At 45.6% G+C, this 18,087-nt stretch overlaps 1 protein-coding gene across 1 annotated transcript; it reads left to right on the forward strand.

Moving 5' to 3' along the window:
- The first annotated feature begins 4,024 nt into the window (after positions 1–4,024).
- LOC132567396 (dimethylaniline monooxygenase [N-oxide-forming] 4-like) lies at positions 4,025–16,483 on the forward strand. Its single transcript, XM_060233071.1, has 8 exons — positions 4,025–4,185; positions 6,222–6,410; positions 7,416–7,578; positions 7,745–7,887; positions 10,649–10,848; positions 12,323–12,675; positions 13,124–13,196; positions 16,102–16,483. The coding sequence occupies exons 1-8, from the start codon at positions 4,054–4,056 to the stop codon at positions 16,481–16,483; spliced, it is 1,635 nt and encodes a 544-aa protein (XP_060089054.1). The 5' UTR covers positions 4,025–4,053.
- The last annotated feature ends 1,604 nt before the right edge of the window (positions 16,484–18,087 follow it).

Genomic DNA, 18,087 nt, shown 5'->3' on the forward strand with positions numbered 1-18,087 from the left:
GGAGGAAACGCTGTGTTCTGAAGAAGGAAACTTCAGAAGTGGGATATTACAGTGAGTCCCCCATTCCTGGATAATTTATTAATTCTTATGAACTCTTCTTATATGGATGCATGCTGGTAATTTGTCATTCCCTTATAAACATTTGGTCTTATTATTTTAATGAATTTGTAATGAAATTGTTAATATACTTGGTTATAATTCCTATAACTTCATTTGTTGGCTAATTTTCTTCTTTCATTGAGGTTTTGCCACGTGGATTTCTTTCCCCTTTTGTAATCTCATCCATGTTCTCACACTATTTGTGTTATTCTCGGGGCTTTTTTTGTAGTAGGAACTCCTTAGGCCACACCCCCCTGATGTAGCCAATCCTCCTGGAGCTTGCAATAGGCCCTGTACAAAGAGCCCTGTAAGCTCTTGGAGGATTGGCTACATCAAGGGTGTGTGGCCTAATATGCAAAGGAGTTCCTGCTACCCCAAAAGCCCTGGTTATTCTACCTTGAGGACATCAACCTTAAGTGGAAGCAACACAGTAGCCCCTGTTCACCTCAAAGAAGAGGGAGATGAGTTGGTTTTATACCCCACCCTTTACTACACTAAGGAGTCAGAGTGGCTTACAATCTCTTCCTCTGTGAGGTAGGGGAGTGGGCTAAGAGAGCTCTGAGTCAACTGTGATTGGCCCAAGGTCATCTCAGCTAGCTGCATGTGGAGTTCTCCAGATTGGAGTTCACCACTTTTAACCATTCAATTCCTGCAAAACTGGTTCAGTGGGAGGTGGGGTGTCTCACAGCTGAACTACATCTGAGGCCGGTGCCATTTTAAAGCCTTCTGAGGAAGATTTTAAAAATGCTGCTAAGGCCCTATCTCACTGCAGCTGAGTGAGATGACGTACTCTCCTCCCTCCCCATCCAGGAGCCTTTTCAAGTGTCAAAACAGGGGCATGGCCAGATGGGACCCAGGAATAACCATCATGTCTAGTTTGGCCTTCAGTAGTACTTCTGAAATGGAATGACTTTCAGGCGCATTCCTGAAGGAGACCTGGCAGGGGAGCAGAACTCAGGGAGCTCACAATACCCAGGGAGGTTCTAGAAGGTTCTAGAAGGCTGCATGGATGTGTCAACTGGAGACGACATCATTTCAGGAGACACAACAGGGGTGAATGTAGCCACACAGATCTCATTCATACCCACTGAAACCTGGTCCATCGGATGGGAGGATGTGTCATGGATCAGACAGATGCAGCCAGCCCCAAAGAGGCAGAGGTCTCTGAGGAAGAACAGACAGGCAATGAAGGTCCCAGCTCCCAAGCAGTGACTCACAGTCTGATAGAAGATTCTTGGCTCTTGAAACCCATGGCCCAGAGAGTGGCCCACCTTCCACCTCACCTCCCTCGTCCCCAGAGCCGTTAGAGTGGAGATGAAAGAACATCCATCATGAGATGCAGGAAAGGAGCCATGATTAGAAGCCCAGAGACACTTGGGTCTATCTAGTAAGGAAGAGAGTGCACAGGTGTTTCTCCTATAAACACGCAGGCGTCTTTCTGTGAAGTGGGCATCCTATAAAAGCCAGAGAGGGTGAGAAATGGAAACTACATGTCTAATTAACTCTTGACCTTGCCACCAGTAATTCTGCCCTTGGACTATGATTCTGACTCCTATAACGTAACTGACCGCAGCTCTTGGATTTGCCCTGAACCTGCTTCTGTCGCTGACTCTGTGCATTACCTAGAGACTGGACTCTACACCAGATTGTGCCTGTACCATGGCTAAGTTACACCTGGGCTGCAACTCCGTTCTGCTCCCCGCCTGCTCGGGACAGGTATTGGAACATTACTCTGGCATAATTATATTACTTCTGGGTTTGCAGTGGAGCAATGCCAGTACCCTCCCTATTTCTCCCCTTCAGCTACCTTACTGCACAGTGGCACAAATGGAGGCTGCCTCCCAGAAGGTCTTCTTCCTGAGCACAGGAGCCCTGACCACCCTTGGTGGACCTCACAGCTAGCTTTTTTGTGTTCTAGAGTCATAGAATCACAGAGCCAGAAGGGGCCATACAGGCCATCCAGTCCAACCCCCTGCTCAATGCAGGATCAGCCTAGAGCATCCCTGACAAGGGTTTGTCCAGGCTGCCAGTGAGGGAGAGCTCACTACCTCCCTAGGTAGCTGATTCCACTGCTGAAAATTTCTTACTGTCAAAAAGTTTTTGCTTCCCACGTCACCCTTAATTGAAACCCATTATTGCGAGTCCTCTCCTCTGCTGCCAACAGGAACAGCTCCCTGCCCTCTAAGTGACAGCCTTTCAAATACTTAAAGACAGGCCTCAGATTCAGTGGGAACTCTCAACAGCGCAGCTCCTGAACCTTTCTGAGAATTCCACCTCCTTCTGAGAGTTTCACCTCCTTGTCCATTGAATAGTATTGCAGCTGCATAACAATCCCTGGATGAGCTCCACCTCCTATTTTTCTACAAAATGACCGCTGCTTAAAGAAAACAATCATGTCCCTCCCTCAACCTCCTTTTCTCCAGACTGAACCTTCCCAAGTCCCTCAGCCTTTCCTCATAGAGCTTGGTCTCCAGGCCCCTGATCATCCTCATCGCTCTCCTCTGTTCTGGTTCTTCTGGAGGCAGCTTTATGAAGCAAAGCTGAATCTCAACCCCCCCCACCCCACCCGGGTATTCCACTGTTGCTTTGATTCACTAGGAGGGCTTGTTGTATATAAGATATATTCATCCACATGCATTTGTTTCTTCCTCAGGTCAGCACTAGGTCCAATCCAATTCCACTGTGCATAAATATCTGGATATTTGAGATTTCCCTTTGTCTTCAGTTTTCAGCAGAAATTGAGTCCACAGGAGGTTGGGTAGGTGTTAATGACTTCTCCAGCTTCTTTTTATAGCAGGGAACTCTGCACATGCTCCAAGGAACCTACAGCCAAGGTAATGTGTGTTTGGCTTCCTTAGCACAACTGTATTCCTTTTCCTTTGACCTCTGTTCTACTACATGCCTTTCCTGTATTTTGTTTTTCCCTTTTCCGCCACTTTTTAAAATCCAATCCCCCTCTCCTCCATTTATAATAAACCTTTTTATAACATTTTTTGGCTTTGCTTAATACCATTTACTTCTCTGTGATATTTAACTCCATCTCTTCTCCACGTGCTAGACTGCAGGGGCACTACATAGTTGATTATAAGGTACTTTCTTGAACTTTTTGAGTCTGTGGGCACCTTTGGAATTCTGTCACAGCACAGTGAGCACAGCCACAAAATGGCTGCCGTAAGAGATGAAGCCGGCCACGAAATGGCTGTTGCAGCTTACCTTTAGTGAAGACTCTTGTGCTGTGGTGGCAGCTGCTGTCAACGCAGTTTTCAGAAACCTGAAAAACCAATAAAATCTCCAATGGCCAAATGTATTGCTGGGCAAAAGCCCCACCTAGCCCCCTCTCTGTAAAAACACTTGGTGGGCTCCAAATTGGGGACCCCTGCCCAGTTCTAAGGTTTCTGTGACGGTGCTCTGTGCCTTTTGTAGAAGAAGAAAACTCAGGAAATGTCTTTTCTCTGTGAGGAAACACCTGAATCAGTGCTTGCTTTTGTACAGGCCACAACCAGTTTGTCTAAAATCAATTCAGTGCTCAGTTTGAGTTCATACTGCATTGCTTGTTCACGATTCTGCAGTAACAGAGGACTATGCAGAATATCTCTCTCAATCCACATAGAGTAGCTTTATTCAGGGGAAATGAAGAAAAGAACGTAAGCGCCTAACTGTCTCCTTCATAGTAGTCCTTGTAATAGTTTATCCAGCCAAGAGTAAAGCCTGGACTGAAACTACTGTAGTTTCTAGTTTCCTAGAACTAATATAAAACATGAAACAGACTACTGAAGATTTCAGTTTCCTAAGGCTGAAAAAAATACCAGATTTTGCAACATCCCAGAGACTGGCAGGCAGTTTCAGACAACCTTTGTACTTTACATGTGCAGGTGAAGAAAGTCTGTAGTGCATAAACTAACAGCAGTCCCTTTTCTTTGAGGTATTGTCCTGAAAAGGCTCTTCCCAAAGAGAATGGTACAGAAAGTAGTTATCATTGGGGCAGGGGTAAGTGGACTGGCCTCCATTAAATGCTGTCTGGACGAAGGGCTGGAGCCCACCTGTTTTGAGAGGAGCGATAGCATCGGGGGACTTTGGCAATTCCGGGTGAGTCAGACATAGATTTCAAAGGAAACCCATCGTTTTGGAAATTCCACTGCAGAGTTTTCAGGCTAAGGTGGAGACTGTGGCATTCTCTGCAGATAGCACAGAAAGGGAGGGAAGCAGCAGGTATTGAACTAGAAACAAATGGAAAGCTAAAGTGGGCAGAGAACCGATCTGAAACGTGCTGGGTATTGACAGAGTAATTAACGCAGCAAAGGCGCACGACCTGATTAAAGTGTAGTTTTATTTAGGAATTAACATACTTGATAGTAAAGAGGAGAGGCAGAGATAGGGTCCTAACTACATCACTAGCTACTTCATAAGTTAGCGATGAGAAAGAGGGCAGACTGAGGAACTTCCAAGAAGAAGCCCCAAGAGTAGCAATCTGCAGACAGACAAGGAATGACAGTCAACAGGAGACCTCACTATTCTATCAAATTGCCTTCTTGCTGCCCCTTGTGGGGTTTTCTTTTCTGCTTTGTACACCAGACACTGCCTATTCCAACACTGCGAAAAGCACTTCCATCCTTTCTTTTCCTTTCATTTATTAGCTTATTTGACCAAAGGTCTTAAGCATCATAACATCACATGAAACACCACATAGCAACAATGAATACAAAGATAAAACAAAGTCTAGAGATAAATTAAATCGGGGTGGGGGTGGGGGTTGAGCAGGAATGCACAAGGACACAGTTCTTGCTGGCTTGGTGTCAGGGGTTGTGGCCTAATATGTATGAAACAATGGTGATGTCATAGGGTGTGGCCTAATATACAAATGAGCTCCTGCTGGGCTTTTTTTCCACCCAAAAAAGCCCTGAGTTAAGTGATCATCATATAACCATCACAAATCACAAGCTACATAGGTAAGAGACTTTGAAAAATATATAGAAGGATTAGGATAAAACCCAATAAAATTTAACACAGTAGAAAGCAGAGTATAGTAAATATGTAATTTCCTTAATAGCTAAGACTGGGATTAATCTAGGAGCTCTTTTACTGTGGGCGGAAACATGTTTGGTGCTTTGCATGGGGAAAAAAATCCTCCAAGTTTTGACAGGCATCTACCTTTGAATGCACCCATAAGCATAGTGGAATGACTTCTCTGGTTTTCAAGAGATGGGTCTAGTCTCCATTTCTGGAATGACCAAGACTACAATCACCAAACACAGAAGTGAGACCTGAGGCTGATCCAGGCCTGGCCCTGGGTTGGTGCTTGGAACTATTCCAGTAGGACTGCCTTGAAAACCCTTTCATTGAAATACCCAGGAAGCCAGGCACACAGGCTTCTATTATTAGGCATTTATGGCTATTAATGGATTTGTCAGTATTAAACGCTGCATGTTGTACTGTAATGAACTTTGTGACCATGTCGCCCCCATAATTAGGATTATTCCTAACTTTTTTTCTGAACTTCCTAAGCCTTTCCAGTCTGGAAGCAAGCTCCCCAAGGGAATGCAGAAGGATGTCTCCAAGACCATGTTTTGTCTCTGGCCTGGGAATTCTTCTCCGTAAATTGTGAAACAAGCCTGTATCTGTGACTACACTTAAGCCATGCTGCTTCTTTCTCATTTGGACAGGGAGAGGACAATACCAGTTAATGCAGAAATCTAGGTCTCCCTATGTTTGAGTTTTGAAGGAGTCTGTAACAGCACAAAGGCAGGCCAGTCTTGTGTGGCAACAGGCTAAACAGAATTGGGCAAATAGATAATAGTCCTCTTTTAAACAGCTGGGCAATCACAAAATCTTACAAATTTGTGATCTCTAAATGAAGGGGTCTCTTTTCCTCCCTGACTCTGTGTGTCTGGGAGGAAATGGCCAGCGTAGCCTATCCTTGCTTGCCCTCACTTGCTGAACCTGGGGCATCCTACCTGGGTGCTGCTAGTACACGGGGCCACAGCGTGGAACCACAAAGGGTGCCATGAGCTACCTGCTGGGGGTGGCAAAATTCTCAGAGCTGCCCCTCCCTGTGTCATTTAGAAGTGGAAACAGACCCTTTCAGAACCACAGCACTTGCTCATGTAACTGTTGTTCTTGCACAGGAAATTCCTGAAGAGGGAAGGACTAACATATACAAATCTGTCATAACCAACACATCGAAGGAAATGACCTCTTTCAGTGACTTCCCATTCCCAGAGGGTTACCCCAACTTCTTACATCACTCTGTTCTCCTGGAGTACCTCAGAATGTACTCTGAACACTTCCAGCTTCTTGACTACATACACTTGAAGGTGAGGAGCAAATTGGCGTTCAGTGCTGGTGTTCTTGTGAGGAGCAAATTGGTGTTCTTCAGTGCTGGTAGAGTGCTGAGTTCTTCTACAACTGACTTCTTCAGTGCTAGTAGAGACAGTAGATGTTTGCAATGCAGGTGTTAGATATTATGCATTATAAATTTAATGTCCTGTGAAACTTTCTCAAGGATTCCACAGATTTAGGGAGACACTGGCAACCCTGTAATCTGATCATAGCACTAAGAGGTGTTAGATATTCTGCATTATAAATTTAATGTCCTGTGAAACTTTCTCAAGGAATCCACAGATTTAGGGAGACACTGGCAACCCTGTAATCTGATCATAGCACTAAGAGTTGCCAGGATCTGGGGTGGGGATAGGGAATGACAGAGAAACCAGTCGAAGCTAGCAGTGTAGACAGTGACAGAAAAGGTAACAGAGCTGGGAACGGGCCCCTACTTAGGACCAAGGAGACCCACTCTGGTGTAGTGGTTAAGTGTGTGGACTCTTATCTGGGAGAACCAGGTTTGATTCCCCACTTCTCCACTTGCACCTGCTGGAATGGCCTTGTGTCAGCTATAGCTCTGGCAGAGGTTGTCCTTGAAAGGGCAGCTGCTGTGAGAGTCCTCTCAGTCCCACCCACCTCACAGGGTGTCTGTTGTGGGGGAGGAAGATAAAGGAGATTGTGAGCCGCTCTGAGACTCTGAGATTCAGAGTGGAGGGCAGGATATAAATCCAATATCATCTTCTTCTTCTTCAGTAGGCATCTCATAATATTCTGGAAGTAAATACTGAACTAGGCATTAAAAAGCTGCAGAAGACCTGCCATTCCACTAGGTCTGAATGCCTCCGGCTTGTTCTTCAACCATCTCCATATTCTGTTGCTGAGAATCTTCTCAAGCATGGGCCACAAAAACAAATTGGGCTTCTGAACATCAACAAGACATTTAAGATTATTGTGTCTTCAGTAAAAATGCTTTCTTCTCTTCCTTTGTGTCATACAAGACCACCGTGTGCAACATCCGAAAACATCCAGATTTCACCACCACAGGACAGTGGGTGGTTTATACAGAGAAAGATGGACAGCAAACAGTGGCCAACTTTGACGCCGTTATGGTTTGCAGTGGCTTTTATACAGAGCTGAATCTTCCATTGGATTCTTTTCCTGGTAAGTTAGGAATGTATGACTGGAAACTGTCTGAAGTGATTGTCTTATTCCTCAGTGGAAGACCCGTGTACTCAGGCAGAAAGTCATTTAAGCAGCTTTGAAGTGGTATGGGAAACATCTTCTGGAACAAGAGGATGTGAGGCAGCCTGTTCTTTCGTCTTCACAGGCATCAAGAAATTTAAGGGTCATTACCTGCATAGCTGGGAATACAAAGATCACACCGGGTTTGAAGGGAAAAGGGTCCTTGTTCTTGGTGCTGGGAATTCTGGAGGGGACATCGCTGCAGAGATCAGCCACACTGCTGCTCAGGTAGGGGTTCTATGGCAGCTGTATTGATCTATCCCTTCAGCATGAAATCCGATCACATGGGGGAGCTGCTGACTGTTCAAAGCATAGCATACATTATACAACTTACAGTCATTAAAGGTAAAGGTAGTCCCCTTGTGCAAGCACCAGTCATTTCTGACTCTGGGGTGACATCACATCACGACGTTTTCACAGCAGACTTTTTTACGGGGTGGTTTGCCATTGCCTTCCCCAGTCATCTACACTTTCTCCCCAGCAAGCTGGGTACTCATTTTACCAACCTCAGAAGAATGGAAGGCTGAGTCAACCATGAGCCAGCTACCTGAACCCAGCTTCTGCCGGGATCAAGCTCAGGTCATGAACAGAGCTTAGGACCACAGCTTACCACTTTGTGCCACGGGGCTCCTTCTTACAGTCATTATAACGCTGCGGATGAGAGACTGAGGATGCAAGAAATCATTGGCTGCCTAAGGTCATCTGATGGTTTCATGTCAGGTTCCCAACTCCAGCTTGTGAAATTCCTAGAGGTTTGAGGAAGGAGCTCAGTGCAAATGTGATGACACACAGCCTATCCTCGAATGCTGCCGTTTTCTCCAAAGGAAGTGATCTCTAGGAGTCTAGAGATCAGTTGTAATGCTGGGAGGACTCCAAGCCTCACCTGGAGGCTGGCAACCCTAGTTCCATTGCAAAAGCACCATTTGAACCAGGGGCTTTGTGACTCATGGTCTATTAGCCACTATCGCAGAGGGATCTCAGGAAGTGGATTGCCCCGAGCGGACACCAGTTCATTTCAGTTTTTCCTGTTTTCTACCCTCTTGCTTCTGTTGTCTGATTTTGCTGGTCACATGGATTTGTTAAAATATGAAACAGTGTAAAAAGATGCAAATGCAGGTTGAGCAGGAAGAATTGTAGGGCAGCTATGTCTGTGCACACCACAGATAATAATATTCTCCCTCATGAAACTTGGGTGATTGATGTGAATATATAATTTTGTCTTCAACCTTCATTCATAGTTGCCTCTTTAGTTCACTCATGCATGGATATTGTTGGATTCCTCCTCGTTCATTTACTCCATGCCTGAGACCTCTCAACTAAATATATGAACTGATTCCACTGAAATGAGAACTCCATCTGAAATACTTGATAATTCATTCTTGCCAGCCCCTAATCAAGCAAAGAGTCAAATAAGAAGTATGGTTTTTGCCACATCAGACAACCATAGTATATTGTCTTGGTCAGAAATGTAGTTTACAAAAGGGAACTATAAGGCCTCAAAGTTAGAGGTAAAATTGCCAGTTTCAGACTCATGGATGATGGAAGTGATTTTATTCATTACACTCTCTCTCTCTCTCTCAGCTTAACTTCGCGAACGAAGATTTAAGAAAGGTGCAGTAGTCCACGTCTGCTGCAGGTTCGCTGGTGGCTGACAAGACCAATGCGGGACAGGCAGGTCCGGCCACAGTGGCTGCAGGGAAAAGTCTGATTTGGGGTTGGTGCTGTAGCAGTGCGATTCTTCCTCAATCTCCGTTTGTCCTCAAGACCAGCTATGCGTGCGTTCTCAAAGGAAGAGACAGCCTGGTGGATGGTGTGCCTCTATGCTTTGCGATCTGAGGCTAGGTCAGACCACTGGTGATGGTTGATGCAACAGGTACCAAGGGATTTCTTCAAGGAGTCCTTGTACCTCTTCTTTGGTGCCCCTCTATTTTGATGGCCGGTGGAAAGTTCGCCATACAGGGCAATCTTGGGAAGGCGGTGGTTTTCCATCCTGGAAATATGCCCTGCCCAGCACAGCTACGTCTTCAACAGCAGTGCCTCGATGCTTGTAACCTCCGCCCTCTTGAGGACTTCAGTGTTGGTCACAAAGTCACTCCAGTGGATGTTGAGGATGGTGCGAAGGCAGCGCTGATGAAAGCGCTCAAGGAGTCGCAGGTGATGACGGTATAAAACCCACGATTCGGAGCCGTAGATGAGGGTTGTCATCACAACAGCTTTGTAAACATTGATCTTTGTGCCTTTTTTCAAATGCTTGTTGCTCCACACTCTTTTATGCAGTCGGCCAAATGCACGGTTTGCCTTTGCCAGCCTATTGTCAATCTCCTTGTCGATCTTGGCGTCTGAGGAGATTACACAATAGTCACATAATTGTTTCAACCCCTCAGACGTAGAAGGAATACAGTCTGAATTCCAGAACCAAGCTAGGACTGGAGCTTAAGGCCACATCCACGGACAGCAAGGTTGCCTGCTATGGCTAGCAACTTCCTGCCCCTCATCCCCCCATCACTGCTCTAATGCGTGAGGAGAATGGTGTTACAATGTAATTTCCAGCTGGAAAAAATAAAAACAGAAGTAATGTTCCTGTAATAGCTGACGCTCTAGGAATCCTCCTGTTCTCTCTGGTAAAAATCATAGAGATCAGGAGATTCTTTGAGCATCACATAGCTTGGCAATGTCACTTCTGTTTTTTTTCCAGCTGGAAATGATGTCAGGCAATGCCACTCTGCCTGGCCCTCCAGAGCCTTCAGCCAATTACCAGCCTACTGCATTCGCTCGTCACTGGATATTGTGCTATCCATGTGCTATACATGGCAGTCATGTGGACAAGTCAAATCCATTGGTGAACAACTGTTACAGCACAACGATGTCACAGCCCCCAATAATTTGTGGGTGCAGTTTTAACTATGCTTTCCTTCACATCCCCATGCCAGTTCTGCTGAATTGTTGGCCCTCCCTAGAAATATTCCCCTCTATTTTGAATCCTCTTTAGGTCTTTCTCAGCACCAGAAGTGGAACATGGGTGCTGAGCCGCATTTCAGATGCTGGCTGGCCTTTCGACATGATCTCCACCAATCGCTTCATGAATTCCATTCAAAAGTTTCTTCCAGCGGGCATCTCAAAGAAGATGCGGGCAAAGACATTCAGTCGCTGGTTTAACCATGAGAACTACGGCTTGATTCCTCTTGAAAGGTACTGCCATGCATTGAACTGCACGTATAGAGACACAAAAGATTTGGTCCTATTTAGAAAAGCTGGAATTTGGGGATCAGCAATATGTACGAAGCAACTCTCTTCTAAACAACAGATGTTACACTCTCCTGCTTTTACAACTAATCTCCAGCTGGGAGAAATCAGCTCCCCTGGAGAACATGGCTGCTTTAAAGGGTGGACTCTATACCATTGTGCCATATGGCTCCCTTCCCCAAACCTCACCCAGATCCACCCCAAAGTCTCCAGGAATTTTCCAACACAGATCTGGCAACCCCACCTCTCCTGCAACTTTATCCTCATCACAACACTGTGTGGTAGGTTCAGCTGAGACAGTGTGACCGGCCCAAGGTTTGGTTTAGTTTAGTTTATTCGATTTATACCCCGCAAGCTTCCATGGCAGAATGGGAATTCAGATTTGGCTCCTAGATCCTAGACTGTCACTCTAACTACCAGCACCACATCGGCATTAAACTGTTGTTCATGGTGGTGCCCATCTATCCCCCCATCTTCTACAGACTTGAGGGGCATAGGGGATGAAACATACATACATGCTTAACAGTATTTCTGTTGCGTATGTGGATTCACAGTGTTCCTGCCTGGCTCATTGGAGCCATGTGGACTGAGCTTGGGGACTCAGGAACAACGGGCAGTAGGATCCAAATCCTTGCTGCCCTGGTCCAATCACAGGCCCCCTGTGTCAGACATTGTAACTATTTTAGAGTGTGCCTTGCTTAGATAAGTTCTCTTGACATGACTAACGCCATTTTGTTTGCTGTTACTAACCCTGAGAATAAAGATGTGCATTTCAAACAGAGGGAGACCGTTGTAAATCCCATGGGAGGAATTTCTCACTTGGCAGTCACAGGCGCCTTAAGCCTTTGAAGATGGCATGCCTCAAGGTAACCAGCAGGGAACCTTCCTGGGAAGGAGATAAGGGAGTATGGGAACAGACAACTGTCTCTCTGGGTGTGAGAATGGGTTCTTTGTTATGCTACGTGTATTCTACAAAAGCCCAAGGGCAACCTTGGAATGTATCAAACTCAATCTGCTTCTATCCCAGACCACTTGTTCTCAAATAAATGGATTAATTTTGCAACAAAATGATTCGTTCTTATTTGACGTTCCAAAGTCTGACACCCTGCTGGTTCAAGTGAACCAATGAAGTTCTAGCACGGGAACCTTGAACTGTATATAGTTGGCCCCGTTCTACAGTCCTAGAGTTCAGCCGTTACTATGCTGTACTGAATAAAGAGACCTATGTTCACTGCAACCGCATCTCCTTCATGCGTTGAACCCACTATATTATAATTTCCAAAACATTTTCCCATCAATCTTTCATAAACAATCTACATCCTAGGAGCAGGGCCAGGGACAGAAAACAAGGGTTATAAATGAAGACTGATGGGACTATATACAGGTAAAGGTCATTTCCCCTCCTCTGTCTGTTTCACAGTTCAAGAACACCGTTAATTCTGAACGATGAACTGCCCAGCCGTATCCTTTGTGGTTCTGTGGTGGTAAAGCCAAACGTGAAGGAGTTCACAGAGAGCTCCGCCATCTTTGAAGATGGAACTGTAGAAAAGGACATAGATGCTGTCATCTTTGCCACAGGCTACACCTCATCCTTCCCCTTTCTAGAAGAATCTCTCCGCAGTGCCTGCAGAAGCAACAAGTCCCTTTATAAGCAGATCTTCCCTCCTCATCTGGAAAGGCACACCCTGGCCATCATTGGCTTCATAGAGGTAACTGGATCCATCATGCCGGCAGTGGAACTTCAGGCCCGCTGGGTCACAAGAGTCTTTAAAGGTAAGACAGCAGACTTGGCAATAAGGTACTCTGACCATGAGTTTCCACTTTATTATGGTTTCCAGCCTCCAGGTGGGACCTGGAGATCTCCCACTTTTACAACTGATCTCCAGCTGGCAGAGCTCAGCTCCCGTGGAGAAAATGGCTGCTTTGAAGGGTGGAATCTGTGGCACTGTACCATTCTGAGGCCCCTCCCCCTTGGATGAATAGCCCAAAGGAGAGGCATTAGATTGGGAATTGAGCACCTCATGGTGTGCATCCCCAAATCTAATCCCCCTCCTCCAGGATACCGCAAGCCGTTGTCCTCTCATTAGTCTTTATTTCATTTTTCTTTATTTATGCTGCTGCATCAGACCAATATAGCTAACTCACTCTTTGGAATTCTCATGGAAGGGAACTTAGGCCATAGCAACAATTTGATTCAGACTGCATTCCTTTCTCTTTTCAGGGTCAAATAAGCTCCCCGCAATGAGCCAACAGATGAGTGAAGCTGCTAAACAGAGGAAGGCTCTCCATAAACAGTACGAAATGCCACAGTATGAAATTGTATTATACATATCAACATATGAACATATGAAACTGCCTTATACTGAATCAGACCTTTGGTCCATCAAAGTCAGTATTGTCTTCTCAGACTGGCAGCGGCTCTCCAGGGTCTCAAGCTGAGGTTTTTCACACCTATTTTGCCGGGACCCTTTTTTGGAGATGCCAGGGATTGAACCTGGGACCTTCTGCTTCCCAAGCAGATGCTCTACCACGGAGCCACCGTCGCTTCCCTTTTATAATACCTTTTATATTCATTTATAACCCTCGTTTTCTGTCCCTGGCCCTGCTCCTAGGATGTAGATTGTTTATGAAAGATTGATGGGAAAATGTTTTGGAATTATAATATAGTGGTTTCAACGCATGAAGGAGATGCGGTTGCAGTGAACATAGCTCTCTTTATTCAGTACAGCATAGTGACGGCTGAACTCTAGGACTGTAGAACAGGGCCAACTATATACAGTTCAAGGTTCCCATGCTAGAACTTCATTGGTTCACTTGAACCAGCAGGGGGCCTGTGATTGGACCAGGGCAGCAGGGATTTGGATCCTACTTGGATCCTACTTTCTAGATACAACAAAGTTAGTAGATTTAGAAGGGTGTAATTTAGAAGGCTCCCAACTCTGCTCATGACCCAAGTTTAGGTAGCCAGCTCAAGGTTGACTCAGCCTTCCATCCTTCTGAGGTCAGTAAAATGAGTACCCGGCTTGCTGGGGGGGGGGGGAAGTGTAGAGATGATTGGGAAAGGCAACGGCAAACCACCCCTTAACAAAAAGTCTGCTAAAAAATACATTGTGATGTGATGTCACCCTGTGGTTTGGTAATGATTCGGCGCTTGCATGGGAAACTACCTTTACCTCTTTTACTAACTCTACTTGAGATAGGCCTGTTAACATGATTCTTGGAAGGTAGGAACAAACATCCAGTGAGAAAGAATGAAACTGAGTGAGTCGAAGATGCCCTGGCAGAAACCCTTTTACACTGCTTGTTCTAGAGGTAGGGAGAAGTGCTCTCAGTGCCACTACATTTGACCCAAAGTCCTGAGTTGGGTGCACCAAAATTGGGTGTCTTCTCCCTGTGTGGCACTTTTGATTTTTATTGGCTTTTCAGCAGTGAGCCATCATTTCCTCCAGAGAAATGGTTCCACCGTGTGGTTAACTGAAACCATCTTTTGCAGTCTTTAAAGCGTATTTGCCGCTCAGAAAAGCAGGATTACTTTACTGGGTGATCAATACAGGTCATGGCTGCTTTAGAACATCAGTTCAATAAATCCAATCTGTCCGTGTGCACAATTCCAAATCATGAAGAGTATGTAGAAAAGCAAGCAGTTCAGTTGCTTTGTTCAGTTCTGGTTATAGTTTTAGTCAGGGCTTTTTGGTAGAAAAAGCCCATCAGGAACTCATTTGCATGCTAGGCCACACCCCCTGATGTCACCATTGTTTCACACAGGGCTTTTTTGTAGAAAAAGCCTAGCATGAGCTTATTTGCATATTAGACCACACCCCCTGGCACCAAGCCAGCCAGAACTGCATTCCTGCTCAAAAAAAGCCCTGGTTTTAGTGGAAAAGGGGGAGAACATTAGGAGAAGGGAACAAGCAAGAACCTATCACTATCCATAGGAATTGCTCAGTTGCCCTAGAGTCACCTGGCTGCATTGGATCAAATGAACCAGTTCGCAGGACAGGTTCCTTGGGCAAACACTGATCCAGGGACTTCCCTAGGGATCATGCATTGGATTAACTCCTCCGATAAACGGCTTCTTCCATGGGCGATCCAAATGAGAACGAACTGTCAAAGCAGCAGCACATCTGGCCAAAAGTGGGGAAAGTTTGACCTCAAACAATGGCAAGCAGTCACAGGAAAAGGCAGCCTTTGGGTGGTAGGATCCCAGAGCCCCTGGAATCACTACTTTTGAGGCAGAAGGAGAAATTCAACATCATTCAGCTTAGAACTAGACGGGCCTCGGATTCAGCTGGAGCTCCTGAACCTTTCTGAGAGTTCCACCTCCTTCCTACCTTGTCCATTGAATAGTAGGTGCAGCTGCATAACAATCGCTGGATGAGCTCCACCACCTATTTTTCTACAAAATGACCCCTGGAACTAGACAAACATATTACGTTGGGTTGGGAGATATCTGGATTCAAATCCTCATGGAGACCCAGGCCTCGGATTCAGCGGGAGCTCACAGGAGCGCAGCTCCTGAACCTTTCTGAGAGTTCCACCTCCTTCTTCCCACCTTGTCCATTGTATAGTAGGTACAGTTGCATAACAATCCTGGATGAGCTGTACCACATATTTTTCTTCAAAACGACCCCTGTGAAGACCAGTTCTCCAGTAGCCTTGTCCTGATCCCATGCTCCTCTTCTCTGCATTGCTTCTGTCTGCGGGGCTGCAACTTGCTCTGCCTCTTTCCTGCAGCAAGCAGAAACCGGTTTTCAGAGGATCTCGCTTGCCGTGGGAAAGAAGCAAAGGAAGCTGCAGCCCCATGTCAGCTTCTGAGAAATCGGATGGAAGCCCCACGGAGAAGAGGGGCATGAGACCAGGACAAGGCTAGTGGGGAATTGGTCTCAGTGATGACATTTATGCTGGTTACAGGCAAGTCGCTATCAGTTGGGTTGAGTTTCTCAGGTCTGGAGCTGAATGATGCCTCCTAGACGCTGGAATCACAGAGCGCATCATTGGATGCATTCACAGTACACTAAATAATGTGTTTCGCAACTGGATTTTTACTGTGCAAGAATAGCAAAAATCCACTTGCAAAATGCATTATTTAGTGTAGCGTGAATGCACCCATTGTCTACTCTGGAGCTGCAGTACAGATGAAAAGGCCTTTTTGGATTCCCCTGGAAACTTGACGCCCTCTCAACTTCTCTTCTCTTTCAGGGGTGTTCCCAGTAACCAGGACAAAGTGCGGACAAACTTTATCAGCTACATGGATGACATTGCCACCTGCGTAGGCGTCAAGCCCAATGTGCCATTGCTGTTCCTAACAGATCCTAAGCTAGCCTTTGAAGTCTTCTTTGGCCCCTGCACTTCTTACCAGTACCGCCTGACTGGACCAGGGAAGTGGGAGAAAGCCCGAACTACAATCCTGACCCAGTGGGATCGAACCCTAAAACCTCTGAAAACTCGAGTTGCAGTTTCCTCTCCCAAACACTCCTCCATTTCCCTTTGGTTTCTAGTCCTTGGCCTACCGACGTTCCTTGGTGCTGCTGTGTTGACTTTTAAATACTCGCATCCTTCATGGTTACCCTGGATAAAGTGAAGGGGTAGTGTCCTTTACATTGATTTTGCCATTTAATGTTTTAGCTGTGAGCAGCCGTGAGGCACTTAAAGTGTTAACTGACTTTACTCTGCTGTCCCAGATTTTAAGAATTTAGCGAGGTCAGTACCAGCCATGCACACAACTAGTCAGATATGAGAAACCTACCTGGCTTGTTATACTGTACTTAATAGCAACAACAAATAATCAAGTGAGAGCTAACTTCATGTTATGAAACAAGGATACCATTGGAATGCAACATGGAATTCACTTCCTAAAGGAATTATAAGTTAAAAGGCAGTGGGATGAAGTTACTGTAATCCCCAGAAGAAAATGTGTAGTATAAGATATTACAGTGTGATTTTTTTCTCCCCAGTGCTAATGTGAAAGTAGGGCTGCCAAGCGTTTCCAGGAAAACTCTATGGCGTTTCCAGGAAAACTCTATGGCGTTTCCAGGAAAACTCTATGGCGTTTCCAGGAAAACTCTATGGTTTTCCCGGCGGTCTAGCAATTTGGGAGGTAAAAACTCTATGGTGCATAGGTACCATAGAGTTTTTACTTCCCAAATGGCTAGAGTGTAAGAAAACCATAGAATTTTCCCAGAAACGCCTAGAGCGGCCCCGCATGGGCATCACCATTTTGATGTCACTCCCAGGTGACATCATCACGTCACGTGCGTGCTCCGTGCATGAGAGAGAGTCCCCCGCTGCGGGAAGCTGGGGTCTTGGCAACCTTATGTGAAAGACATTCTTCACATGCTCAGAGGGATTCTATCCTTTCCAAAGGCAAGGAAGTTTGCACTCATGATTAAAAACAAAGTCTTGGTGGAATGGAAATGGGCAGGCATGTTTCTGTCCCCTGTGCAAGGCCCAGCATATCCGTGGGGCAAATTTCCGCTGCACGTTTGCTTGTTTATATGCTACTGCCCCTTTAAGACTGAGCTATGTGGAGATGGCATTGGAGATGGGTGTTAGAGACGGCAGTTTTTCAGGCTTTGATACTGAAGTGATTTTAGTTCTGACAGCGTTGTCGTTCACATCTCACATGTTCTTAAGGAACAAAAGTCAGCGTTTACTATACTTCCTACTTTCCCTCCTCCCCTCAGTTGTAGTGTCAAATTTTGGGGAATCAGCCTCGAAAGAGCTGAGAGGCTTTTACCCTCCAAGAAATGACTTTGAAAGGCAACTTATGGAAGGACTTTTATTTATATCATCTTCAAGAGGAAAACTTGAGAGAGGTAGATCACTCTTTGCCTCGCTCAGACTGTGGAGCCTTCTGCATTACAGAAACTAAAAGGCCAGATTGCAATGTCTAGTGCTACAGCAAAAGATGGTGCACTGAAAAAGCAGTATGCTGAGGAAGTAAAAGCTAATTGAGGCTCAGTTTCAGGACAAGAAGTGTCAGGAAGTGCAGTGTCCTGAATAGACAGTTAACTGTTGCTGGAGATGGACCTATGGGCCTATGGCAGCAGAATTAAGCTGGAGAAAAGGTTTTATGTTAAGTGGAAAGACAGGCAATACTCAGCAAAGAGAGAAGCTCAGTTCTAGCAGCGTGGCCTGTCAGATTAAAAATGGAAGTGCCTTTTTTTTTTTTAAAGGATACACCGA

The sequence above is a fragment of the Heteronotia binoei genome, chromosome 2 (assembly GCF_032191835.1).
Source record: "Heteronotia binoei isolate CCM8104 ecotype False Entrance Well chromosome 2, APGP_CSIRO_Hbin_v1, whole genome shotgun sequence".
Taxonomy (NCBI): Eukaryota; Metazoa; Chordata; class Lepidosauria; order Squamata; family Gekkonidae; genus Heteronotia; species Heteronotia binoei.

Coding starts and splice junctions, on each gene's coding strand:
- LOC132567396 (XM_060233071.1), top strand. CDS start 4,054: ATGGTACAGAAAGTAGTTATCATTGGGGCAGGGGTAAGTGGACTGGCC. Junction 4,186..6,221: donor GGGGACTTTGGCAATTCCGG/GTGAGTCAGACA, acceptor GTTCTTGCACAG/GAAATTCCTGAAGAGGGAAG. Junction 6,411..7,415: donor TTGACTACATACACTTGAAG/GTGAGGAGCAAA, acceptor GTGTCATACAAG/ACCACCGTGTGCAACATCCG.